The sequence below is a fragment of the Mustelus asterias genome, chromosome 5 (genome assembly GCF_964213995.1).
Source record: "Mustelus asterias chromosome 5, sMusAst1.hap1.1, whole genome shotgun sequence".
Classification (NCBI taxonomy): domain Eukaryota; kingdom Metazoa; phylum Chordata; class Chondrichthyes; order Carcharhiniformes; family Triakidae; genus Mustelus; species Mustelus asterias.
In genome coordinates, this window is record NC_135805.1 from 98,349,702 (window position 1) to 98,376,847 (window position 27,146).

General features: G+C 40.5%; 1 protein-coding gene across 2 annotated transcripts in view; it reads right to left on the minus strand.

The window, feature by feature from the left end:
• The window catches only part of wdcp (WD repeat and coiled coil containing), a 29,790-nt gene extending 6,278 nt beyond the window's left edge, over positions 1 to 23,512 (minus strand). For both annotated transcript variants that reach the window (XR_013497780.1, XM_078213084.1), the window contains exons 1-4: positions 23,447 to 23,512; positions 21,158 to 21,210; positions 16,458 to 18,366; positions 14,537 to 14,657 (exon numbers count right to left, since the gene is read on the minus strand). Coding sequence is in view for 1 of the 2 variants with exons in the window: in XM_078213084.1 (XP_078069210.1) it covers positions 14,537 to 14,657; positions 16,458 to 18,344 (2,008 nt within the window). In the remaining variant the exon portion in view is untranslated. The remainder of the gene's footprint in view (positions 1 to 14,536; positions 14,658 to 16,457; positions 18,367 to 21,157; positions 21,211 to 23,446) is intronic.
• Between the last annotated feature and the right edge of the window lie 3,634 nt (positions 23,513 to 27,146).

Consider the following 27,146-nt stretch of genomic DNA (forward strand, 5'->3'; position numbering starts at 1 on the left):
AAATGCCATTGACTCTGTGTCTTATGGTATTATAATACTCAATCCAAAACTACTGAGTCCAAAACTGCTGACATAAGTGCCTTCCAGCAATAACCACCTAAGTAAATGGTGAGACACCATTGTGGTGCAACACCTGCAGTTGTCACACCATCCAAAAGAAACAATAGCGTACATAAATCAGGATCTAAACATGTTTAGTTTCCTTCTTGATTTACCTTTTATATAACCATGCCTGCGGGAAAGGATTCCTGACACAGCTATCATCCCACAGTGGGATCAATGAATGATAAAGATGAAGACTAAGGAACAATATTAGTAAGTTAATTTCCCAGTTCAAACCTTTTCAATTACAATGTATGGCCCAAGTTTATACTGCAGAAACTGAGAGAGGCTGGTCTCTAGCATGCAGTCTGCAGGCCCACTGGAACATGGACACATCCTCGCACTCCTGAGCCAAACACCCAGCTATGGGAAAATAGCTCCACTGTCTTGTGGATAACTTGGGAGAGTTGAATGTAAAGGGATTAAACCCTGACAAAAGATGTGGAGTGCATCCCAGGCTGATGTCTAAATATATAACTTTTCCAGCAACTCCTGCTTCACATATCTAAGGTCCACAATCACCAGCAATCTGTCACTTGATGCTGAAATCAATACACACATCACACAAGTTGCAATTGTTATGTCCAAGCTGATTAAGAGTGTGTGGAACAGCAAACTGACTGAGAACACCGAACTGCAAGTCTACCAAGACTGTGTCTTCCCTGCACTAGTCTACAGTGAGAGACCTGGAATACATATGCTAGGCAGGAGAAATGGATGAACAGTTTCCACCTTCGCTGTCTCAGATACATCTTTTGGCAGGGCAAGATCTCTAACTCAGGTGACCCGGAGCGTGCTAATTATATCTGCATACACTCATTGCTAAGCCAACTACGTCTATGCTAACTTGGCCACGTTCATCAGATGGATAACAGCTATGCAAACAAGATATGACACTGATAACTGGAAGACATTCGACAACAGCCATTGCCTCTGGAAGTTGATTGTTTGGGAGGGCAATGGAAGAGGCAAGCAGCTCAGCCTGCCAAAAGAGGGCCCAGAGGAAACAGAGGTTAGTGAATCATTTCAACTTCTCACCCCACTGTCTTTCTCTGCAGCAAATGCTTGAATGGGGCTCCTGAGCCACATCAGGCAATGCGTAACACAGAGTTGACCACAAGACTGAAGGCTGCCACCATACAATATATTAGAATGCTATCTGTCTATCAGTTAGAGAAGTCTGGAGTTTGCAATAATGTTGCATACCTCTTCAAAGGCCCATTTAAAATGAATTAACTCTTCATCCAAGATTTATGTTTCCAACTAATTCATACATGCATATGAAACCTATGAAAGCAGAGCTTAGCATTGTGCATGAGAAACAAGCATTTTGCAAAGACTAACCTAAAGACTGAAATACTCCATCTGGAGGAAATGAGGTCGGTGACGGTGTTGGAGATAATGACTTGATTTTCAGTGATGTGGTCCAATATGGTCTCCTTTATATTGGAGAGAGCAAGCGTAGACTGGGTGATCACTTTGCTGAGCACCTTCGGTCTGTGCGCAATCAGAACCCTGACCTTCCGGTTGCTTGCCATTTTAACACACAATCCTGCTCCCATGCTTACATGTCTATCCTTGGCTTACTGCAATGCTCCAGTGAAGCTCAACGCAAACTGGAGGAACAGCATCTCATCTTCTGGCTAGGCACTTTACAGCCTTCTGGTCTCAACATAGAATTCAACAACTTCAGATGATTTGCTCTACCCCCACCTCGGCCCCCTTTGTTTTCATTCTATTTTATCTAATTTTTTTTACTGTTCTCTACATTTTATTTCAAAGAACAAAGAACAATACAGCACAGGAACAGGCCCTTCGGCCCTCCAAGCCCGTGCCGCTCCCTGGTCCAAACTAGACCATTCTTTTGTATCCCTCCATTCCCACTCCGTTCATGTGGCTATCTAGATAAGTCTTAAACGTTCCCAGTGTGTCCGCCTCCACCACCTTGCCTGGCAGCGCATTCCAGGCCCCCACCACCCTCTGTGTAAAATATGTCCTTCCGATATCTGTGTTAAACCTCCCCCCCTTCACCTTGAACCTATGACCCCTCGTGAACGTCACCACCAACCTGGGGAAAAGCTTCCCACTGTTCACCCTATCTATGCCTTTCATAATTTTATACACCTCTATTAAGTCTCCCCTCATCCTCCGTCTTTCCAGGGAGAACAACCCCAGTTTACCCAATCTCTCCTCATAACTAAGCCCCTCCATACCAGGCAACATCCTGGTAAACCTCCTCTGTACTCTCTCCAAAGCCTCCACGTCCTTCTGGTAGTGTGGCGACCAGAACTGGACGCAGTATTTCAAATGCGGCCGAACCAACGTTCTATACATCTGCAACATCAGACCCCAACTTTTATACTCTATGCCCCGTCCTATAAAGGCAAGCATGCCATATGCCGCCTTCACCACCTTCTCCACCTGTGACGTCACCTTCAAGGATCTGTGGACTTGCACACCCAGGTCCCTCTGCGTATCTTTATGGTTCTGCCATTTATCGTATAGCTCCTCCCTACATTAGTTCTACCAAAATGCATCACTTCGCATTGAACTCCATCTACCATTTCTTTGCCCAAATTTCCAGCCTATCTATATCCTTCTGTAGCCTCTGACAATGCTCCTCACTATCTGCAAGTCCTGCCAATTTTGTGTCGTCCGCAAACTTACTGATCACCCCAGTTACACCTTCTTCCAGATCGTTTATATAAATCACAAACAGCTTTCTTCATTTTTCTTCCCCCCCCCCCGACTCTTTCCCCCTACTTTATCCCCCTTCCCTTCCCTTTTCTCCCCATTTGCTTCCCCTTTTCTAAATTTTACCTCTGTCCCATCTCCCCCCCTGCCCCCCAACATCTTCATCTGTCACAGCTCACAGCTTCTCTGTTGTTTGGCCATTCACACCCTTTATTCTCTCTGTGGACAGCTATTAGCAGTCTATTCCCCTGGTTTCTGTGGCTATGACTCATCTTTCATTCCCTCACCCTGCAGTATAAATATCTCCCACTTTCTATGCCTTTTAGCTTTGACAAAGGGTCGTCTGGACTCGAAACGTCAGCTCTTTTTTCTCTCCTTACAGATGCTGCCAGACCTGCTGAGATTTTCCAGCATTTTCTCTTTTGGTTTCAGATTCCAGCATCCGCAGTAATTTGCTTATATTCAGAGAATCAGCATAGTGTGGAAACACATACCATCCCACCATTTGTTGCAATTGCTTAAAAATTGTATTAATCAAAGCTCAGCAACTTTAATTTACATTGCATCATTTACGGAGGTTCAAAGAGGTGAATTAACACCAATATTACGAGACAAGTTAGGAAAGATAATGCAAAAATGGAGGAGGGAGATAAAATCTCTTCCATTGAAGGTTGCCTACAGGGTGCAGGACATACACCATGGCCAATCATAGCATTTTTTTTGATGATCCAGCTGAAATCGGGGCAGATGATGGCATAGTAATAACCTCATTGGAATAGTAATCTGGAGAACTGGGGACTTGGGTTCAAATCCCACCAAGACAGCTGGTGGAATTTTAGTTCAATTAATAAATCTGGAACTAAAAGCTAGTGTCAGTAATGGTGATCGTGAAACTATCATCGATTGTTGTAAAAACCCATCTCATTTGCTAATGTCCTTTATGGAAGGAACACTGCCATCCTTACCCTGTCTGACTTGCATGTGACTCCAGACCCACAGAAATGTGGTTAACTATTAACTGTGTTCTGAAATGGCCAGGCAAGCCACTCAGTTCAAGGGCGATTAGAGATGAGCAACAAGTGCTGCTGGCCTTACCAGTGACACCCACATCCCACAAAATAATTTAGAAAACAAATCAGCTAACACCACAAATTGGGACTGAATATCATCACAGGGTGCCAATTTCAGGGGTTGTAGATTACCATTCCTGAAAGGAGGGTGAGATTGAGAAAACAGTCGGTTTCAGTAATTCAGGCAGGGTCGCTGCTATCTGCTGGACATTGGTGGGACCCCTGACTTCACACCGTCCACTTCAGGTACCTGTTTCCTGATGTGTCCCCAGACACATGTGGGACTGAATTTGAAACCTTCCCAGTTTGTAAAAATAACAGCTCTTCAAATTGTCAGTCATCAAGTCAACTTACTATGGCCCAAATATATTATAAAGTTTAGTTTATTTTGTTATTAGTGTCACAAGCAGGCTTGCATTAACACTGTAATGAAGTTACTGTGAAAATCCCCTAGTCACCACACTCCGGTGCCTGTTCGGGTACACTGAGGAGGAATTTAGCATGGCCAATGTACCTAACCAGCACATCTTTCAGACTGTGGGAAGAAACCGGAGCACCCAGAGGAAACCCATGCAGACACAAGGAGAACATGCAGACTTTGCACAGATAGTCACCCAAGCCGGGAATGAAACCCAGGTCCCTGGCGCTGTGAGGCAGCAGTGCTAACTACTGTGCCACCATGCTGCCCACGATATATATTATTTTGTGCCTTCTATCAGAAAGCAAATTGGACAGTAATTGTGTTTAATGAACTTCTCAAATAAGGCCAAGGCCATGTATGATTCAGTTTTCATTCTTTTTTGTAAACTTGTGGATACTGTGTTAATTTATTACAAACATTTGAACTATCTTCAGTGCTACACAAGATCAGCCTTGAAGGAATGGGGATGGGGTGGGGGTGGGAGAGGGCGGAGGGAGAGAGAGAATTAATTTAATCAATCCTTATTGATCAATTATACCGAATGACAATTTTCCAATAAATAGCCATCTCCATATTGAATGTTAGATATGATTTTTGTCTGTTCAACTTGCTTACTAAATAAAGTGAATTAAGTTTATGTGCAGGTGCTACTTGACAAAAAAAATCAATTCTTAGGAGCTGAAAACAGCTTATGCAAAATTCCTGTTCTAATTTTAGCTCCAAGGTTGTCCTGACCATCATATGACAATTAGTGTGATTGCTTTTTGCTGCTGCATCGATAAGGTGAAAGAGCATCTCTTTGAATTGCTGTTGGTTGCTAGGATATCATTAAGCTCACAACTAATAATAGCTGATTAAGCAAAACAAATCAATTTTCTTTTTAGCAAGTTACATTGTAAACTAAATTGGACAGGATTAGGGGTCAGAAAAAGCTAAATTGATGTGTTGCATGTGAAGATTGAGAAATTGTGGCATGGTGGCACAGTGGTTAGCATTGCTGCCTCACAGCGCCACAGACCCGGGTTCGATTCTGGCCTTGGCTGACTGTCTGTGTGGAGTTTGCGCATTCTTCCCATGTCTGCATAGGTTTCCTCTGGGTGATCCGGTTTCCTCCCACAGTCCAAAGATGTGCTAGTTAGATTGATTGGTGCAGGGTTATCAGAATAGGGCTGGGGGGTTGGGCTGGGTAAGGTGCTTCTTTGGAGTAATTTGGTGCAGACCCAATGGTCCTATGGTTCTATAAACCAAAAAATAAATTTAGGCACAATTTTTAAGATAGAGGCTACAAAAAAAAATCATAGATAAAAGTATGGAATACATTAATTTCTTTTACCTGCAAGCATTAGGAACAGAAGTAAAAATTGCTATTTTGTGAGCTGTGCAGACATGTTACACCCCAAAAGACAGCAGTGAATTCTACCTTCAGAGATGTAGCTCGTTCAGGACAAACATATGAGGATTAGTAACGCTATATGAACAGGTCGATAAGGATGACAAGGAAATTGCGAACAGTCTCAGAAAATAAAGTGATTTTTATTTGGCTGGACCCAAAGAAAAATGTGGTGTTAGAAAATTGGTTCTGATACTCAACTCCTGAGGCATGTAAAGGAGATAGTGAAGGAGAAAGCAGTACTTTTTATGAAGAAATTATATGACTTTGTACAATGCTGTCATAATGTGAGATTAACTAGGAATATCCATGGAAATAAAACAAATGGATAAATGCTTTTGTCAAAAGGGCAGACAGAGGAACATCATACATACATGTTGCATTCATCCAAAAGCAGGGATGTACTTCTGAGGCTTTATAAAGCACTGGTTAGGCCCCATTTGGAGTACTGTGAGCAATTTTGGGCCCCACACCTCAGGAAGGACATACTGGCACTGGAGCGGGTCCAGCGGAGATTCACACGGATGATCCCAGGAATGGTAGGCCTGACATGCGATGAACGTCTGAGGATCGTGGGATTATATTCATTGGAGTTTAGGAGGTTGAGGGGAGATCTGATAGAAACTTACAAGATAATGAACGGCTTAGATAGGATGGACGTAGGGAAGTTGTTTCCATTAACAGGGGAGACTAGGACGCGGGGGCACAGCCTTAGAATAAAAGGGAGTCACTTTAGAAGAGAGATGAGGAGAAATTTCTTCAGCCAGAGAGTGGTGGGTCTGTGGAATTCATTGCCACAGAGGGCTGTGGAGGCCGAGACGTTGAGCGTCTTCAAGACAGAAATTGATAAATTCTTGATTTCTCGAGGAATTAAGGGCTATGGGGAGAGAGCGGGTAAATGGAGTTGAAATCAACCATGATTGAATCGTGGAGTGGACTCGATGGGCCGAATGGCCTTACTTCCGCTCCTATGTCTTATGGTCTTATGGCACCACAAGCAACAATTTTCAAGCTGATGTGTAATAGATTATACTAGAGGAAACTCAGATTCAGACTAGTTACTGTAGATGTCATGCTAATAGCTTGAAAGTTAGAAGTTATGAATCTCTTGGATTAGTGACTATTATTTGATCAAATTTCAGATCTGACAATTGGCATCATCAAGGAGTGGGCAGAAATATTTGAATACAAGAAAATAAACTTAAATAGAATGAGGAGCAAACTAAGTAAATTTGTATATGCAGTTGAGAGAGGCATTAATGAAGAAAAATGAAAAATTCTTAAAACTATATTAAATATCCAAGACAAAAGCATATCAGAGAAATAAGCATAAACTAGACAAATAGAGAAAGTAAAACTGAGATAAGAAATAGGAATACATTATATACAGCCTACAAGGAAGATAGCTTTAGCAGGAAAATAGCAGATCCAACTTGATTAAAATGATTAGGTGCATAAAGAGCACTGAAGGAACAAAAGCTGTTTTTAGTACTAAAGCAAAAGTAGTTCGGAAGAAATTTTAAAAATGAACATGTTGGTATAATTGGCACAATAGGGTGCTATATAAATGCAAGCAATTTATTTCATTCTCTTATGTTTGCTAACTTTTAAACCTGTTCTCCTGTACTCAATGTTTCATTACTACAGCGAAGATATTGCAATTTTTGCCATTAACAGAAGGTTCTCCATTTCCTAACTGAATAATTTAAACTGAAGCAATTGCATAAAAGGAAATATGATCAAACTGAAATACGTCAGTGTCACTGTTGATCAATATTACTCCTAAAGATTGTATCTACTTCTGTACATGAAAAACAACAAAACATGTATGAGCTTTATTCAGTTCTGCAAAATGCATCATATTGCAACAGTGTAAAATACTTCAAGATGGCTTGGCAGCTTCAAGCTAACAATACCTGTAGTAACATTTTAACAAGCTTATGAAGGAATTTTATTGTATTCCATTTATTTCTACAAATCTTCTTTAGAAGGCTTTTGTATGCTAACTATTGACTTAAATTAACCATAATGACTTTTGGACGCTTTCTCCGACATCTCCCTGGACCATGACCCCACCATAATCACACAATGAAGCTATTATCTCCAGGTTTCAACTGACCTCATCTCTTCTGGAGATCTTACCTTCATGGTCTGCAACCTCCTAGTCTCCCCAATTTCAAACAACCTGCTTCTACCTCCTCCCCAAGATTCTGCCCTGGCAGACATATCGTTTCAGCCAGTTCTTGCACAACAAAATTATTTTCTTATTTCAACTATTTTTCTCCCTTGCCTAGTCTTATTCCACCTACATCAGTGACTCTTCCGATGCCCTTCCTCACTTCAACAGTTTTTATCTTCCTGACCCTAACTATCCCTTCACTGTGGATATCCAATCTTTCAACATATCCCATCCCTCACCAGAAGCTGAGGACTCTTTGCTTCTTCCTTGAACAGAGACCCAGCAGTCTCTATCAACCATCCCTTGCCTCTGACAGGCTGTTCTCACACTGAACTCCACTCACTTCCTTTAAGTAAAAGGTATTGCTTTAGGTACCAGCATGGGTAATAGCTATACTTTTTTGTTGGATATTTGGAACATTTCTCTTTCCAGTCCTGCTTGGGACCCCGCTCATCCCTTTTTCTGGGCATTGGTGACTGGATGAGTGCCTTTTCCTGAACTGAAAAAAATCATCAACTTTGTTTCCAATTTCCACCCTTCTCTCACCTTCATGTGGTCCATCTCCTACTCTTCCTTTTCTTGATTTCTTGGAATCCATTTCTGAGAATAGATTATCAAAAAATATTCACTATAAGTTCACTGACTTCTACAGCTACCTTGACTACACACCTTTTCCAGTTCCATTCTCCCAGTTTCTCCATTGTATCTGTTCTGATAGCACAACTGTCCATACTTATGCTTCCGATAGGCCTTGCTTTTTCCTCAACAAAGAATTGTGTTTTAGGATCCATCACTATATGGTTAAAGCAACATCTCCATTATTGATAATCCCATACGCACAAAATGTATTGTGATACCACCTGATGCAATAAATGCGTTTGCTAAAAATTTCCTTAATGAACAATATACCAACTTGCATATCTCAGCTGATAATTTCTTTCAGATACAGTAGCATAGGTGACTGATGCTGATATTGAGTTCACATACACAGTACAGTGCTTTCAGCCACGCTAATAAGGCATAGGAAGCAATTTGAAAATAAAAATTAAATGTGATTTCAGCCAGCTGTTACCTCTTTTTTGGTTGCAGGAAATACCGTGAATGTCCAAGGATCACGAGGAGAATAGCGATACTGTGTGGTAATCACAGGTTCCAACACAAATGGCAAGGAAGAGGGCTACATATTTGGGGATTAGGAGTTGGGGTTTAGAGGAGTATTGACCACAGCTGAATCAATAAACAGACAAGCTGCAATAGAGGTGCGAGAGAAAATTCCTCACGTAAATCATAGATTTACAAATGATAAAAGGTAATCTAAACTTATGTATTTGGAAAATTCCTTTTCATCGCTGCATCCAAACACATTTTTAACTCTTTCAAGTGTTTTTTCTCCCTTGTTGATCATTCTTTGTGACTTTGAGCCTTTCCTGATATTAGCCCCAAAATTATTTTTTTACCAACTTCATCCTACATCTCCCTGCAATGTAACTCATCTTCTCCATTACCATAACTTTCTTGTATACTTCCATACAATCGCCTCCCCAATGTTAGCTTTCCAGGCTGTAAAGCAAAGCTTTTCCAGTCCTTCATCATGATTCAGACATTTGACACTAGGATCAAGCTTAGCATACAGGATATGACAATGCAAAATATTAACCACAACAACATGACTTATTTTCTGCTTTGGCTACATACTTCAACACAATTGGTTTTATTAATTGTTGCTTTGCACTGATTGGTTATGTCAGGCATCACATCTACCAAGACTCCGAGATTGCTGCCATATTCAGTCTTTGATATTTCACCACAATTCATGGAGTACATATACCACTGATTTTGTTTACCATGGCTGGGAGTACAAGGCAGGCACTAAGAGTGTTTTCCTAACTATACGAGTGGTTTCAAATCTTGAATTTCAGAGAGAGATAGAAGTTGTTGTTCCGATCGCTCCTATAAACTGTCCCCTTACCCTAAATTCAGCAGTGTGCTGTCAATGTCCAATGACTAATCATGTCACAGCATAACCCAGAGCCATAACAATAATAACCCCTCATGTTACAAAATAGATGTTGTATCTTTTCCATCATGTGCATTCCAAAATCCTTCAGTATCAGACAAAAAAAATTAATTTGCTGAGTTGAAGTTAGATAAGAATTATTAAGCTGCTTTATATCACAGACTGTACATGAATGCAGAGTGTTAGATCTAATCAACTCACTTGACTTAACTTGAAACCTATCCTTCTGAACAAAAACAAAATCATGCCCTGGATTAATGAGCCTACTAATACTGACTAGTGCTTTTGTTCAGTGAGTGTACTGAAACAGATCTAGGCTTAAATAGCTTTGTTCGGCACTAGTCTTTCAGCGAACTCCCTAAACCTTTCTTCAGATTGGTTGGCCTTGAACATGAAGCTTTCATAGAATCATAAAAACCCAACAGTGCAGAAGGAGGCCATTCGGCCCATTGAGTCTGCACCGACCACAATCCCACCCAGGCCCTACCCCCATATCCACCCGCTAATCCCTCTAACCTACGCATCTCAGGACACTAAGGGGCAATTTTAGCATGGCCAATCAACCTAACCCGCTCATCTTTGGACTGTGGGAGGAAACTGGAGCACCTGGAGGAAACCCACGCAGACACGAGGAGAATGTTTGCTCTTCCTTTTGTTACTCCTGACCATAGGAAGTAGCTAGACTGTCCCTCCAACTTCTTCCCCGTCCAGTGGGCTTGTCAATAAAATTGGCTATCACTGCCCTACCTCGAAGAATGGATGTGTGGTAGATACTCATGTTGGGCTCAGATGAATAGTTCATCATAGGAGACTCAGAAAAAAGACAGGCCAATGTAACAAATACACTATTGTCTCTAATCAGTGCGGAAATACATTGTGACTGCTGCGATCATTAATTTCTAAACTCATCTTTGTCTCAGCAATTGTAGCACATTACTTTAGGGAGAATTCTAAGCCTGTATGATTTAACTTTAATTGAAATGCAGTAGTTAGCTTTAACTCATTTGGAAAGCCCTTCATGAAAAAATTCAAAACTTGACAAAGAGAAAAGAACTGTTCAGAGAAAAATCAAATTCTTGGAGGCAGTTTCAACAATGGAAGAAATTCAAGGGATCCAGTCTGGAGGAAATATTGAGGAATGTTGGAAGAAGGAGGAGGACTAAGAAATGGTGCTAAAGATAGGAGATGGGAACTACTGGTTAGATTTCCAAACAATAAAAAACAGTACATTTGAAACAAGATTTTCACTCCCCATTGAGGTACATGTGGAGCTGGAAGCAATGTTTCAGCTACTGTGCCTCAGCAATAGCATGGAAAAATTTGATGATGTATCTGCAAGAGAATGAACAGAATAGGATGACGTGTGGTCTCGGAACAAATAGACTGGGAGAAATCATAATGCTATGAGCCCAAAGCCATGCAGCAGAGAAAATTACTTGGAACTGAAGCTAAATGCTACTACGCTGTGAACCAAAGCTTTATTTTCAGATGAATAAACTGGAATAGATCCACCTCAGTGGTATTTCTTAATCCTAAAGTGAGAATAAGAGATGAAGCTCGGAGAACATTTCAAATTAGTCAGAAGGGACAAGTGGGCATATGAACTCAGAAAGGTGTGGAGAGAGACTGGGAAAGGAAAGAACATAAAGGCAAGAAACATCAGAGACACAACTTTCGCTATTAGCAGAGGGTGGACAAAAAATGAAATGCACTAATGTAACATCAAGTTGCCACAAACATGCCCTCGTCTTTTTACAACAATAGATAATTAGGTTTCCAAATATTCCTTTATGGGAGGTGGGAAGCTTAAATTAGGATATTTAAATACAGTAGGACTTCCACAGTGCAACTGGAAACGTGGTTTGAAATTCTGTGATTACGTGGCTGCCCCAAGAGCTGATCAACTTGCTAACGAAATGGAAAAAGGTGACTCTTTCCGCATGTTTGTGGGCTAACTAGAGCACAAGGATTCCCTTCAGATTCCTCAAAACATCCTTTGGCCTCCCCCATCACCTTTCTATTCATTCCTCCCCCAACTCCTACTTCTGACTTCCTGTCCCTTGATTGCATATCTGAACCCCATACTCCTTCCACCAGTACAGTGGAATCTTCCTCCTCTCAATCAAGGGATTTGCTCAGCCCTCGCAAATGCAAGGGTCTGTCCTCAAGGATCCTCCTTCCCACTCACCTGCCGGATAGGAAACAGACACAAAAATGCTAACAAAGTCTCACCAATTCACATCCTTGTCTTGCTGGGTCCTTTGCCCATTTTCAGTCTCAACCATACTCGCCTGCCTATCCACTGCTACCAGGGCCATGCATAGCTACCATCTAAGCAGATTGTGATCTGAGAAATTGGAGTTTAAAGAAATGAGTGAAAAAAATTAAAGGCTTAGGGCACACAATAAAAAGGAAGAGAAGCCACACATTGAAGTCAATAACAGCAGCACTACAATGTAACCAATGGCAACATGCTGTGGTGGTCAGCTGACCCAATATAAATAGAAAGCAGATGGGGATTGGGTGGAGCATTTGTGGCCCAGGACGTGGCTGTGTAATGAAGTTTCTTTATTGAACCTTTACTTTGTGAAATTGTTTTTTTTTAATTGCTTGCTATTGGAGTTTCCTTACTGCCAGATGAACACAGCAGATTGTACGGTATACAAATAGCAGATAAGAACAGTCTGGGTTTCAAGAGAATAAGCTGTAAATGGTATCAATAGAAAAGTAGGTTTAAGAAATGGGAAGTTTGGCAATATGTCACAAATGAATGCTTTATTTCTCGAGTGAGAAATACTTTTGTATTGGTTACTTGTTAAAGCTGACAATCACCACAATCAAGTAGGAAGTGCTGTCTGTCTGACATGTTTTTGGACAATTGCTATTATTCTAAATGGATTTGTTCAAACTTGATGTCCATGAAAAATGTTGATAGATTCTGCTCCCCTGGAGCTTTTTAAATTTTTGCACATTTCTTTAGAATACCACAAATCCAGATACTAGAAAAGTACAAACTGGCAAATAAATAAGATCAACTAACTGTCCTACTTGTTGAGTTCACAGGAGTGAATATGATCGTCACACAGTAAGACATAATCGGATTTCAGTAAAACACCTTAGCTCAGTAATCTCCAATGGTAATCTCAAAAATCTTCTATTCCTGTTCCGAACAGGCATACATTGTTTGAACATCAAATTACAGTATCATAAAACATAAAGTGGGATTTCTGTAAAAGTCACCTTGCATAAACTATTAATGGTTCACTGAAAGTAATTAGAATGACTTGAGTTCTTTTCTGGTGTTGTAAATCTTACAATTTTAAACACAAAAAGACGAGCCTGCGTTTCGTCCTTTAAACTTACAGGATATTGAACCAAAAATAAAAACCAATTTTAGCTACAAAAATTACAAATGAATAGAGTGCCTTAATATTCAGGTTATCCAGCCTGTAGCATGGTTTCCTGGGCAAGGCAGTTTCTAATTTAAAATATCAAACAAGATTTTGGTAAATATTTTTACCCACTATAAAATAGGAGAAAATCCGAATATATCACAATCTGTGTTCTTTTTAAGTTCAACATATGACTATTTAAATAATACATTTGAACACTACACATTGAACAAAATGACTAGCTAGAAATGTGAAAAGAGAACATCTGAAATCACATCAATTTAAAAAATGGCCTAAGATACCAGACTGAGGTTGGGAGCAGGAAACTGGAAGCTTTTCAGTTGTATATATACCACATGGATCATTTTCCTTCAAAAGCTTAATATGCTATGGAATAGCACACCAAATGCATAACATGGCTGCTCTATGTTTGACAATTTTTTGAGTTTTTAAGCATGCCTACTAGCTCTCCCACCTCCCCACCTGAAGATCATGATGTGTGGGTTAGGTTGATTGGCCATGCTAAATTGCCCCTTGGTATCACAGGATGTGTAGGTTCGGGGGATTGGCAGGGTAAATGCGTGGGGTTACAAGGATAGGGGCTGAGTGGGATTGTTGTCAATGCAGGCTCGATGCTAAATGGCCGCCTTCTGCACTGCAGGGATTCTATAACATGCCCAAGAAATTTCCAAATCTCAGGTACAAAGAAGCACTCTGTCACATTCAACTGCATATAATGATACCACTACTCCCTGCCAAAATGGAAATGATGGGCAATTCCCCGTCCATCACTCCTGGAGACTAATAGACTCTGCTTGCGAATCTATCGTTAAGTCATGTTTCACTTCTAGCTCACTGGGTGATACAACACAGTGGTGTGTTTCAATCTGCACTAACAATTTAATGAAACAGGTTAAAGGAACAAGGAATGCCATTCACTAACAGAAAACTGATGGTGCTCCTTTTCCACTATTAACAAAGAGAGATAACCCAGTCTCCAATTGGAGAAATAAGTGACTGCAGTTGTATCAGTAATAACAGGATAGCAACCTCAGATGAAAGCAGAAAGATACAGTCTAGTGCAATCTGGGTAATAGATGCAGCTTTTTAACCATAATTACTTTTTCAGCATGCAATGATATTTCAGGTGTGTGTATATTTCAGGATTGACAATCTCAGACCCCAGTATTTGTCTAATGTTTCTAATGTTAAAAACGATACTGCAAAAAAAGGCACAATACATTTCTTATTTGTGAACCAAAACTACTTACCATGAAACATTTCAACAACAAAGAGATTAAAAACTTCTTGGACTGTACTCAGGCGAAGCCTGCCTTCACAAAGGGTAAAAGCTCGTTTTTCATCTACAACTGTATTTTCTTGCAGCATTTTCTTCAAAAAGAATTTGGATTCAAATAAGTGTTAGGTATTGCAAATGTAATTAACAACATAAATTGCTATTGCTTAAATTAATTTAATAAATTCTCTATATTTCACATGTTTCATGATATTTATTGAAATATGCACATTTGCCTCAAAGAACCAGATGATACAATGGATTGTAATACTGTTCCTGGACTACAGATTCCTGACGTTGAATATCACCCACACTGATGATAAAAACTTTCTTCCTCCAATGCCTCCAGTGATCCTAAGCAAAGTTATTTTCAACCATTTCAACACAGTTTCTGGTGAATGTGCATCTATAAATGCAGCTGCCGATAATCCCAGCTAAACAACAAACTCACTCTGAATGATAGTTGGTGTGCTCAATGGAAATATCATGCAACACCTCAAGACTTTAGACTGAATTTAAGATATTCTGTAATTATTTCATCCTTCACACAATTTATGCTGTATCTGTCTGGAATTTAATGCTGAAACTGGGTCCCAAAAATTGAAGGATGTGCCATTTTATATCACTGGCATATCACTTTAATGAGCACATAAATATGTCAAAAAGTAAAATAAATTGAATACATCCCAGAAGAAATTTAATACTAAAGCTTTAAGATTTGAAAGTAAGATATTTTGAAACAAGTTAATTGGAGATAGATTGATTCATAGCTATTCTAGTTTAATGAAAAAGTTTTTCTTTCTATTTTATAAAACAATTTTAGATTTTCCCCATCAATCTCTGAATGAAAAATGATTATCTAGGCTTCTGTCCCTGACTTACATCATTTGCTGCAGTCAACTGTAGATCAACTGGTTGTTGGTGATTTCCATCATTGTCTGGCAAAAATGTCTGGTAGGCACTCCCTCCCAAGTAACAGCACAATTAATCGTGCTGTAAACCACAGAGACAAGTCCATACACAGCACCACTGAAGCACATTTCAAAAAGTCTAATGTTAAGTTGCATTTTGAATTCATTCTGAAGCATGAAACACTTTGAAGTGAATATCCAAGCCTTAGCAATATTTATATTTATAACACAATGAACAACTAGCAGTTCTCAGGTGTTAAAGGTACTTGGTATCACTGATGCAAGTTTGTGCATTGAACATTGGTGTAATTATATATGTTTTATATACGTAATTATAAATGTTTTAGTGCCCCAACTAAATACAAAAGTGCATCAATAACCAGCAGGATCTAATTAAATTTCAATACTATTGAATATAGTTATGAAAATAATGCGCACTACAAGCCACTTGGTTAAAATCAGCCCCTTTTGAGATAAATTTTGATTATATCTACACTGAAAAAAGATGGTGCACCTAAATTCCTAGACTGTGTCAGCAACTGTACTGTTAGGACATCCTTCGTTAGTTTCTAGGACTCTCTACTTGAAAATAATGCTTTATTTTCTGATGTTTCATACTGAAGATTAAAATATTTTGGAGCTAATTTGATAGGTCCGAACGCAAATAATGAATTAGTATCCAACCAAATCATTAGAACATCAAAAAAATTGTTTTAAAAGATCCAGTTTCAACTGTCAACAATAATTACTGATTTTTAAAAAAAAGCAGATCACATAACACATCTGCCTTATGCAATCTCAACTGTTCCTGGGTTAAGTTTAACACCTCCTTTTGAGTATGATGATTAAAAATTTGAAAGTCTTCATGTAACAGTGATTAATTATGTTCAAAATCAAATAAAGCACAATTCTGACTTCTTAACCAAGAGCATAAACTAAACATCTACTTTTTGACAGCATAGTTAACATTGTAGAAAACAATACCTGACAGATGATATAAATAAAGGATGGATCAGATGGATAGGCCGAAGACTTCTTTCCATTTTTTATATAATCTGAAATTTGAGAAAGGCACTGCTTCACCTCTGTGAAGCTTTCATATAATCTTTCCATTTTTCTAGACAGTTGGTCAATTTTGTCATTAGCATTGTCACCAACATTCAGTGAAGTGCTGGCATGAGATTGTGTATGTTGGTCTCCATTAAAAAAGACTGGGCTAGCCAAATTCCTATTTGGTATCCTAAGTCCATGATTAGTTACGGGGCTATTTGCAGGTTCTGTACCATAACTCCTCAAGGCCACCGCCGACTCGCTGGGTGAGATCCCTTCTGGTAGTTTTGGAGTACTTGCTTCTGAGCTGTGCTCACTACCACTGTTTCTCACTTCTTCTATCAACCCCTTTCTACTATTTGGAAATTGAATTGTTGTATTTCCCGGCAATAGTAGTTCTCTCCCTGTCAAAGGCTCTTCTTTGGACAGATTTTCAAAATACTTCTTCATTCCAGAGATGTTAATGCCAGGCTGCCCAAGAGTCTCTGGTAATGCAGAACCATCATCCAAGGCTAACTTTTTCGTCATAAGTCTGATTAAATAACGATCTGAATTTGAAGATGGCAGAAAAGCAAGATCATTTGATTTTTGTCTCCCAACTAAAAGTAATAGTAGTTTGTCAGTCAGAAAGCACAAGCCCTTCGGCCGTTCATTTTTGTGCAACTGTATTTGCTGAATGTTGGGCATACTTGAAGGGGTCACAGAGTACACTAATATCATGTTACAAGTATTGGATGAAACAGCAATTGTACATCGACGAAGGTCAAAACTTACAATGTCGGGGACCAGAATCCCAGGGATGTTTACTTTTCTAGTTGTTGTCACCTTTCTCTCAAAAGTTACGAGAATCAGATGTGATGAGTCCTGACCACTCCCAGTAAGGCAATCCTTGCGCTTCAGATGAATAAGGGGGCTGGGATCAGATCTGCGGTGATTTGCCAGAATATGGGTCAGGTCTACAGGACCAGATGATGAAAACGATGGGCCTTCTATCAAAGACCTCGAGGAATCTATTGATTTCCTTCTCATATCCATCAAATGGTTTTCATCAACTGCCAACATTGTGGGTCGTGAGGTCAAAGGTCCAGTTTCTGACATTGGTGCAACATCAAAAGCAATACCAGCATTGAGACCACAGATTCTGTCAAGGGGTAATTCAGTTGTCACAACCACTTGCAAATCCAAACAAGCCTCTATTGCACAGATGTATCCTCCAACATCAAATATAGGGCAGAAATTACATGCATGAAGAGTCTTTTGGGAATTATTCCAAATGTACGAATGAAGGGCACTGCCCACAGCAATTACTAAACGATTCCCATCTGTAGTCCAACAGGCACAATGAATCAGACCACTACCTTTGATATCTGCTTTAACTCTGCGATTGTCAACCTGCACTGCAAACAGCACAGAAGCATCTCTCTTCGTTAGTACGACTAAGGCATCATGTTTTGGATGCCAAACACAGCCTTGTTGCAGTATTGGAAAAATCTCGCCCAGTTCACAAGTTTGTGAAACCAAAAGTTTGTTGTGCTCCAAGGTACTGTTTTGTAACTGCCATACAGTAATATGTTTTTTATGCTGAACAGCAAGCAATGCCAGGGCCCCTGTATAACAAACAGGCCCCCAGTGAAGGCCATTGACATGTTCAAAATTTCCAATGACATTGCTGTCACCAAACTTTACCTCACCATTGACTAAGTAAATGGCAGTGAGAGCAACTTGCTTTCCATCTGTCCAGGCAATCCCATGAATTGGATGAACAGCTTGATGCAATACATTAATTCCAGTTCGCAGCAATTTTGCTTTCCCAAGCTCCATGCTGATGATCCTCTGCAGAATCCTGGAGGCAATAAAAAAATAAATTTAGAATCCTACCTGAACTAGCAATAAATTGTCCTCGAGACGACCTTAATGTTGTCTACATCAGACAGAGTCAAAGCAATTACATCTGTTAACGCCTGCAGTACAAATGAAGGTTTGTCTCACCCAGGTGATAGGCACAACCTCCTCTTACAGTCGGTCACTTATCTAAGGCTTATCAATACAGCTGTCCAAAAGAGGAAAGCTGCAGCACTTAATCCATAATGAGACCTGAGCTGATTATTCCTGTTAGCAGTCTAGGCATAACTTACATTTTCAAGTTAGAAATGACAGATAATTGAAACACAATAGAAATGGCACAAACGAATCATACGGATAAGGAAGGAGCTGTTTTGTATCAAGTATGTCAGGAATTAAATAATTCTGGGTTTTAGTGAAGATTCAGGGGCAAAGATGACTTAGAAGCTATCCGGAGTAAATTTTCAACTTCAATGTTCGTGGACTTTGCACTGGAATTGCAAGGTGAAATTTTCTCAATCATTTCTCGATTACTGTCTATGATAGTAATTTTTAGCTATTTCAAGTCATAGCCCTAATGGAAGAAATCATGTGACAACAAGGAGCAGGTTTCAAAGTCAGTCATATAGTGGAGTCCCGAATTATCTCAGGAACTAAGTACTTCGTAAATCTGAGGGTGACAGTACAATAATGCTCTAACGGCAGCTATCAAACCAACAGTCGGCATTCTGGTGAGTAGTGTGATTGAACAGCCAAGCAGTGCCGAGGGCTGTCATGAAACTCTAAATAACTTTTAAAGTTTTGACATGCTCTCAGCATCCAGAAAGTGACATGGTTTACACTTGCTCCACCGGCATTTGCTATTAAGTTTATACCTATTGCATTAAATTTAGTGATTTTCTTTTGTCTTTTCTTGAACAGTAAAGCAGCATAAACAGCTAATCAATACACTGTCAGAAAACCTGATGTGTTACTGAACATCTCCTCTTCCTCTGTGTACTGAAAATATTTTAGAAACCGGGCAGATTATGTATGAGAAAAGCAGAAAATGCTCAGATCAAGCAGCATTTGTGGAGAAAGAAACAGAGTATGACTTTTCATCAGAAATGGGAATAGTTAGAAAAATAAAGGGCTAGGTGGGGCAAGGACAAAAGGAATGTCTGTGATAGGGTGAAAGACAGCAGAGATGAATGATACAAGAGTTAGTTTCCAGGTGTTATGAAAGTCAAACTTACCTTAGCGTTGAGAACTTCAACTCCCGATGGACCTCATAGATTTTGAGCCGGGAGAAGGCTACACATATGCAGATTATCATTTTTATGTGCTTTGGACCCAGAATGGCAGTGCAAGATAAAACAGTGCTGGGTCAGTTGACCAGGAATGGAATGCCAACAAGAATACAAGTCCCAGACGGGAGGCAGGAAGAGATTCCAAAAGAAGAGTGCCAGATAGGGGACAGGAACAAGAAAAGAAAGAGGTTCCAGTTCAGTTTTTAAAAAAGGAGCAAGTAAACCAGCTCCGAACAGGAGAGGGGTTGTGGGGAACAAATTTTAAGTGAAGAATAATCATAGAATCCCTACAGTGCTGAAGGTGGCCTATCGTGTCAGCACTGACTCTCTGACAGAGTATCTCACCCAGGCCCTCTCCCGTAACCCCACACATTGCTGCAGTCCATTAGAACAAAGATATCCTTTTGGTGCAGTGGTGTTCTACTTGGTGCAGATGAAGATCTAAAGTTGTGCTTGTAAGTTGGTGCTTCAGTGAATAATCGGGAATCCAGAGGAACAGAATCTTGGAAAGCTAGAATAAAACCTTGAAAGGTTGGCCATTGTTTAAGCTATCCGAGTTAGAGCAGCTTCTGGAGAGAAATCCCAGATTAGATCCTTGAAGGTGAAGGCTAGAATCCCTCATGAGACCATAAGAAATTGGAACAGGAGTAGGCCAACTGATCCCTCGAGCCTGCTCCACCATTCAGTAGGATCATGGCTGATCCAACAATCCCCTACATCCACTTTCCTGCCCTTTCCCCGTAACTCTTGATTCCCTTACTGATCAAAAATCTATCTCAGCCTTAAACATATACGATTGTGTCCCCACAGCTCTCTCGAGCAAAGAGTCCCAAAGACTCTCAACACGCAGAAGAAATTCCTCCTTAGCTCAGTCTTAAATGGTATCTCATTAGTTAGGCACTAAAGTACCTAACTAATGAGATACCATTTGTCAAGCTTACTTTGAGCTTTACTGGATCAGTGCAGTAGGCCGAGGACAGAGATGTCATCATGAGAGCAAGGCGCAGAATTAAAACGATGGGCCACCAGCTCGAAGACTGAACAGAGAAGTTCCGCAAAGCAGTCCCCCAATCTGCATCTGATCTCCCCAGTGAAAAAAAATGCATTGTGAGTAGTAGGCGAGAGTGAAAGAAGTACACACAAATCACTGCCTCACTTGGAAGGTGTATTTGGTGCCTTGGACAGCAAGGACAGAAGAGATAAAGGGCCAGGTGTTACACCTCCTGCATTTACTTGGGAAGTTGCCCGTTAACTTAGTGGGCTAGATAGTTAGTGTCGGGTTCAGTAGAGCATCAACAGCATGAATTTCATTCACATTCTGGCTTAGACAGGCATGGGATCTGTCTCCTCACCCTGCCTGAGTATAGAATGGCAAAGCACCACTGACAAAGACAGCCAAGAAAATCAGCTCAGGATGAAGCATTAGCAGACAATGGGCCAAGGGCCTGCCTTAGGGCATGTTACCACATCCTTGAGATAGCCAAAGCATTTTGCATTCCTTACTTTTAAAATCCAGTCACTGCAGCAAAGGACACATCTCGTTCAGCACACAGCATCTGCCATAAAACATCAAAGAGATGAACGACAAGTTAATCTAGCATGAGGAATTGGATTACAAAATAGGAGAAATTCTTGTTGTTTGATATCGTATTGTAGAATCTTTTATATCCCCACCTTAATAGTCAGGTCAGGGCCCTTAAATAAAGACCTCAAAAGACCAAAGAATAAAGACCTTCAATTAAAGATTTTTTTAAAAAACCTCATTGGTAAAATGGTATCTCTGAAAACGTGGTTCAGACAGCAGCACTTTAATAATTCTTTTTTTTTTAAGTTATTGGAATGGTAAGACAGCATTCATTGTCTATCCTTAGGCTTTATGAGAGCATGTAGGCTGAAACTGGATCACCTATTCACCATCAGGTAGGGATGGCAGGTTCCTCTCAAAGAGTTTAGTAAAACAGTTTTTTTTTTAAAGATAATAATGCAGCTTTCATGGTCATTCTGATACAACCCACAAAAATATATATTTTTTAATTCAACCTCACAATTTACCTTGATGGAATTTCAATTCACAACCTAAAGCCTAATACCATAACCAAAGTACTAATGTTCATAATCGAACTGAATAATTTATCTATAAAAAGAAATATTTTTATTTGAACAGCAAACAACTTCTGTAGCTACAATCTTTCATTCATTGTGTTTTAGCAATAATATTGCATTCCTTCTCACATGGGACATCACCACTACTTAAACAACTTGTCCAAACCCAGTACTGGATGAGCAGAGATTTCTTCCAACTAGACTTGAGGCCGCCAAAGCCATCGTCTATGGTCCCTGCTACAAACTCTATTCCCCAGTTAGTGACTCCGTCCCTGTTCCTGGCAACTGTCAATGGCTGACCAGACCATTCACAATTTGAGATGCGTTTCGAAATACATATCCTCTCCATTACCAAGACTGCCAAATTCCACCTTAGTATTATCCAATTCTGTCCTTGCCTCAACTCACCTGCCACTGAAACCAGTTTTTGTTCCATTAACACTTGACAATTTCAATGCTTTCCTGTCCAGCCTTTCATCTTCCACTTTCCATTAAATTGAGCTCGTTCAAAACTCTGCTGCAGCATCTAAACTCTCACCAATGCCTGTTCATCCACCACCTGTGCTTGTTAACCTACATTAGCTCTAAGTAAACAATACCTTGATTTTTAACTTCCCAACATTGTTATTGTTCTTTCCTTTCCTTATCTCTGCAATCGCCTTCACCCTACAACCCTCACTCATCCAGTTCTAGCCTTCTGCATTTTCTTGATTTTACTTGGTCCACCATTAGTGACCATGCCTTTAGCAGCCTGGGCCCTAAACTCAGGAATTCCCTCCCTGAACCGTTCACCTTTCTATGTCTCTGTCCTCCATTAAGATACTCCTTAAAACTAAGCTCTTTAACCAAGCTTTTGGTCATCTGTCGTAATAACTCTAAGTGGCTCAGTGTCAAATTCTGTTTGATAACTTTCTTGTGAATCACCTTGGGACGTTCTTTAAATAATGCTCTTTAAATAAAACTGAATATACTGCCATGAATGCTACATAAATTAACCTAATACAATAAAAACAATCATAGTTTGTTTTAAATGATTAATATAACTAAATACTTTAGAACAAACTTAAACTCAGATGGGACATCGATAGAAACAGAACTATTCCCCTGCTGGCACTCTTTTTAAATATAACATCTATGCTATAAGTTCCTGAAAAGCTACCTCCACAATCACTCCACTGCTTTTAAAGAGGGAATTTCCTCCAACAACGCACTTACAAATCACAGAGACAAACTGCCCTCTTAAAGTTCAGCAGCAGTGACCTGAAATGAAGTAGCACTGAACCAATGGAAGAGGCTGAAAAATTGTTGAGGATGCCTAGCCCCAAGCCTAATGAATAACTTGCATTTATGAAGCATTCTAAATACTTCATGAAGTCCCAAAACATTCTGAAGCCAAAATGGAAGTAAACTCATTGTTATTGTGGCAGAGGGAACAGCAAGGAGTCACAGGCAACAATGAGATAAACGACCAGACAATGTTTGGGGGGGATAAATGCTGGGGAGGTGACCTACAGGTCAAAAATAGCTAGTGCAGTGGGATCCTCTATACCCACCGGGAGGGCAGATGGTGCCCACAGGAGATAGATATGAAGGAGCAGTATTTTATCTCTGAGCAGATGGACCTGTTTGTTCTGTTTCAGAGACTCCCAGCAACAGCAGCCTCACTTTGTGTATTAATACTGCACTCACCCCCTCCCCGAAGACGAGCCGCCTGCGCCTGCGCGGTATCCTCACCGGAAGCACTGCCCCGGCAACGGCGGCGCTTCCGGTCGGCCGGGCGGCGCCCCCCTGACCACGCATGCGCGGTCAGAGTGGCATGCGGAATCGAAGGGGGAGGGGAGTTAGTGTGTGTAGTTAATGGCCATTAATACCCCGCAGCTCCTGTTTCCTCTTACACATTGCAGAAAGGGGCACAACTAATGAAAATAACTTACCTACAAGAAAGAAACGAAGAAAACTTTGAATAGTAAAATAATATTGCTGCTTGCATGCACTATACACTGTGATCTCCCGGCAATTCCCAGACCGAAAATAAAGCAGGAAAATCTAATACTGGTCCAAACTGGTCTTGTACACCTTAAAATGGAACATCAGTAGAAACTGGGAACGTCCTCATTTCTGAGGGATTGTCCGGTCCTGAATCTTGCAAGTGAAGAACACTTGTCCCCATTTTGGGTACACCTACTTCCATTGAAATAATTTGTGCCTTCACATGCTCTCTGCGTCTCAGGACAAACTAGCTTACTTTGGGTGGAAATCATTCTGCTGATGGTGGTCGTGCCTTCAGCTGCCTAGACCCCAAGCTCTAGAATGCCCTCCTACGTTTCTCCACCTTGCTCTATCTCACTTTTCTTTAAGATGCTTCTTAAAACCTACGTTTTTCACTAAGCTTTTGGTCATCTGACACTCTCCTTATGTGCCTGGTTGTCATACTTTGTTTTATAATATTCCTGTGAAGCACCTTGGGATGTTTCATTTATGTGAAAGGCACTTCGTAAGTTGGTGTTGTAGAATTGCAATGTTCAGATGAGACATGTCAATGATATGTTACTGTAATTCCAAACCTAAGACATTTTTCTGTTTGTAATAACTATGTTTTGGTGACAAATATTACAGCATGTTCAATAAAATGGTGGTATAGCATCTAATTTAAGGAAATCTGGGATGTAAACGAAGGGCTTGAACAGAAAAATCAAGCTGGCTGTCCAATGCAGTGATGTGGAGATGCCGGCGTTGGACTGGGGTAAACACAGTAAGAAGTTTAACAACACCAGGTGATTTAACCTGGTGTTGTTAAACTTCTTACTGTCCAATGCAGTACCAAGGGAGCTTTGCACTGTGGCATAGACAAAGCTGCAGGATTGAGGTAAGCAGCCAGAGTTATCCTTGGTTGTGTCTATCTTGGACCTTGGGAGTTTGAATGAGACTGCAGGGAGTGAGGGGAAGGGGAAACATAGAAATAGGTACAGGAATCAGCCATTTGGCCCTTCGAGTCTGCACCACCATTCAATATGATCATGGTTGATCATGCACCTTCAGTATCCCACTTCCACTTTCTCTCCTTGATCCCTTTAGCCACAAGGGCCATATCCATCTCCCTCTTGAACATATCTAATAAACTGGCCCCAAACAGCTTTCTGTGGTAGAGAACTCTCTGAATAAGTTCTTCCTCATCTCAGTCCTGAATGGCTTTCCCCTTATTCTTAGACTGTTATCCCTAGTTCTGCACTTCCCCAACATCGGGAACATTCTACCTGCACCAGCCTGTTCAGTCCCATCAGGATTTTAGATGTTTCTGAGATCCCTCTGAGATTCCAGTGAGTTCAATCCCAGTCGATCCAGTCTCTCTTCATATGTCAATCCTGCCATTCCAGGAATCAGTCTGGTGAACTTTCGCTGGACTCCCTCTATAGCAAGAATGTCCTTCCTCAGATTAGGAGGCCAAAACTGCACACAATACTCAAGGTGTGGCCTCACCAAAGCCCTGTATAACTGCAGCAAGACATCCTTACTCCTATACTCAAATCCTCTTGCTCTGAAGGCTAGCAGGTCATTAGCTTTCCTCACCGTCTGCTGTACCTGCATGCCAACCTTCAGCAACTGTTCCACTATGACACCCAGGTCATGTTACACTTCCCCTTTTCCTAAACTGCCACCATTCATATAATAATCTTCCTTCCTGTTTTTGCCACCAAAATGGATATCCTCATATTCATCCACATTATATTGCATTTGCCAAGTATTTGCCCACTGAGTCAGGCTGTCCAAGTCACCCTGCAGTCTCTTAGCATCCTCCTCACAACACACACTGCCACCCAGCTTAGTGTCGTCTGCAAATTTGGAGATATTGCATCCAATTCCTTCGTCCAAATCATTAATGTATATTGTGAATAGCTGGAGTGCTAGCACTGTATCCTGCGGTACAGCACTAGTCACTGCCTGCCACTCTGAAAAGGACCCATTTATTCCTACTGTCTGCTTCCTGTCTGCCAACCAGTTCTCTATCCACTTCAATACTTTACCCCCAATACTGTGAGCTTTAATTTTGCTCACTAATCTCTTGTGTGGGACCTTGTCAAAAGCTTTTTGAAAGTCCAGATACACAATATCACTTCACCCTTGTCTACTCTACTGGTCACATCCTCAAAACATTCCAGATGATTTGTCAAGCATGATTCATGCTGATTGAACCAATCCTGTCACCGCTTTCCAAATGCTCAGTTATTACATCCTTAATAATTGACTCCAGCATTTTCCCCACCACCGATGTCAGGCTAACCGGTCCATAATTCCCCATTTTCTCTCCCTCCTTTTTTTAAAAAAGTGGGGTTACATTAGCTACCCTCCAATCCACTGAAACTCTTCCAGAGTCTATAGAATGCTGGAAAATGATCACCTGAGCAGGTAGCCAGCACCTTTTAATGTCTCATCCGAAAGATGGAGCAGACCTTCCAAGCTCAAGACCTAGCAAATTTTGTGCTGTATCCTTTTAACATCCTCAAACTATGGTCTATATAAATGAAAATCATTCTTTCATAACTAGGACCAGTCATGACAGGAGCCAGATGTACCAGGTCATAAGCAAGTGTAGAGGCAGAGTAAGGGTGTGAGGGGAAGAGAGAAGGAAAGAGAGAGAAGTAATTGTGACAAGGCAGTGGTTTAAATGACATATGGAATGAAAAGGTGAAAAGCCGGTGGTAACATGACAAAGAAAGAAACAAAGGATGGATATAGAGAGTTTTTAATGTCAACAGCAGAATCATTACCAGCATCTACTGACTGAAAAATTGGTGCAGTGCTTATAATCTGAAATTGCTGCCTTGGAAAGCTGTAAAGAACTCCTCGAAAAATGATATGCTGTTCCTCGAGCCTTGTTCTCCCTTGTTTCTTGTAGTACTCTCAACATAAATAACCATCCATCTCTGCGGATTTGTTTAGAAGATTTGTTTATATATCGTTTTGCGCTCCACTTTATGTGAAGGACGTTGAAAGGGTACAGCATAAATGTGCTTGATACTGTGCTTGGAAGGTCTGCTCCGTCTTTCTGATGAGACAAACCAAGATGCTAACTACCTGCTCAGGTAGAAGTAAAATATTCCCTGCACGATTTCAAAGAAGAGCTGTGGAGTTATTCCTGGTGTTCTGACCAACATTTATCTCTCAGTCAATATCACAAAAAAAATAATCTGGTAATTATCACATTGCTTTTTCTGGGAGTTTGTTGAGCATTAAATATTTCCTACATTTCCTACATTACAACAATGACTAGACATCAATAGTACTTAATTGGTTGTAAAGTGCTTTGAGATGGCTGGTGGTCCTTAAAAGCATTGTATAAATGCAAATCTTTCATTTTTGCTGATGTGGCAAATTCCAGCTTATCTCTAAT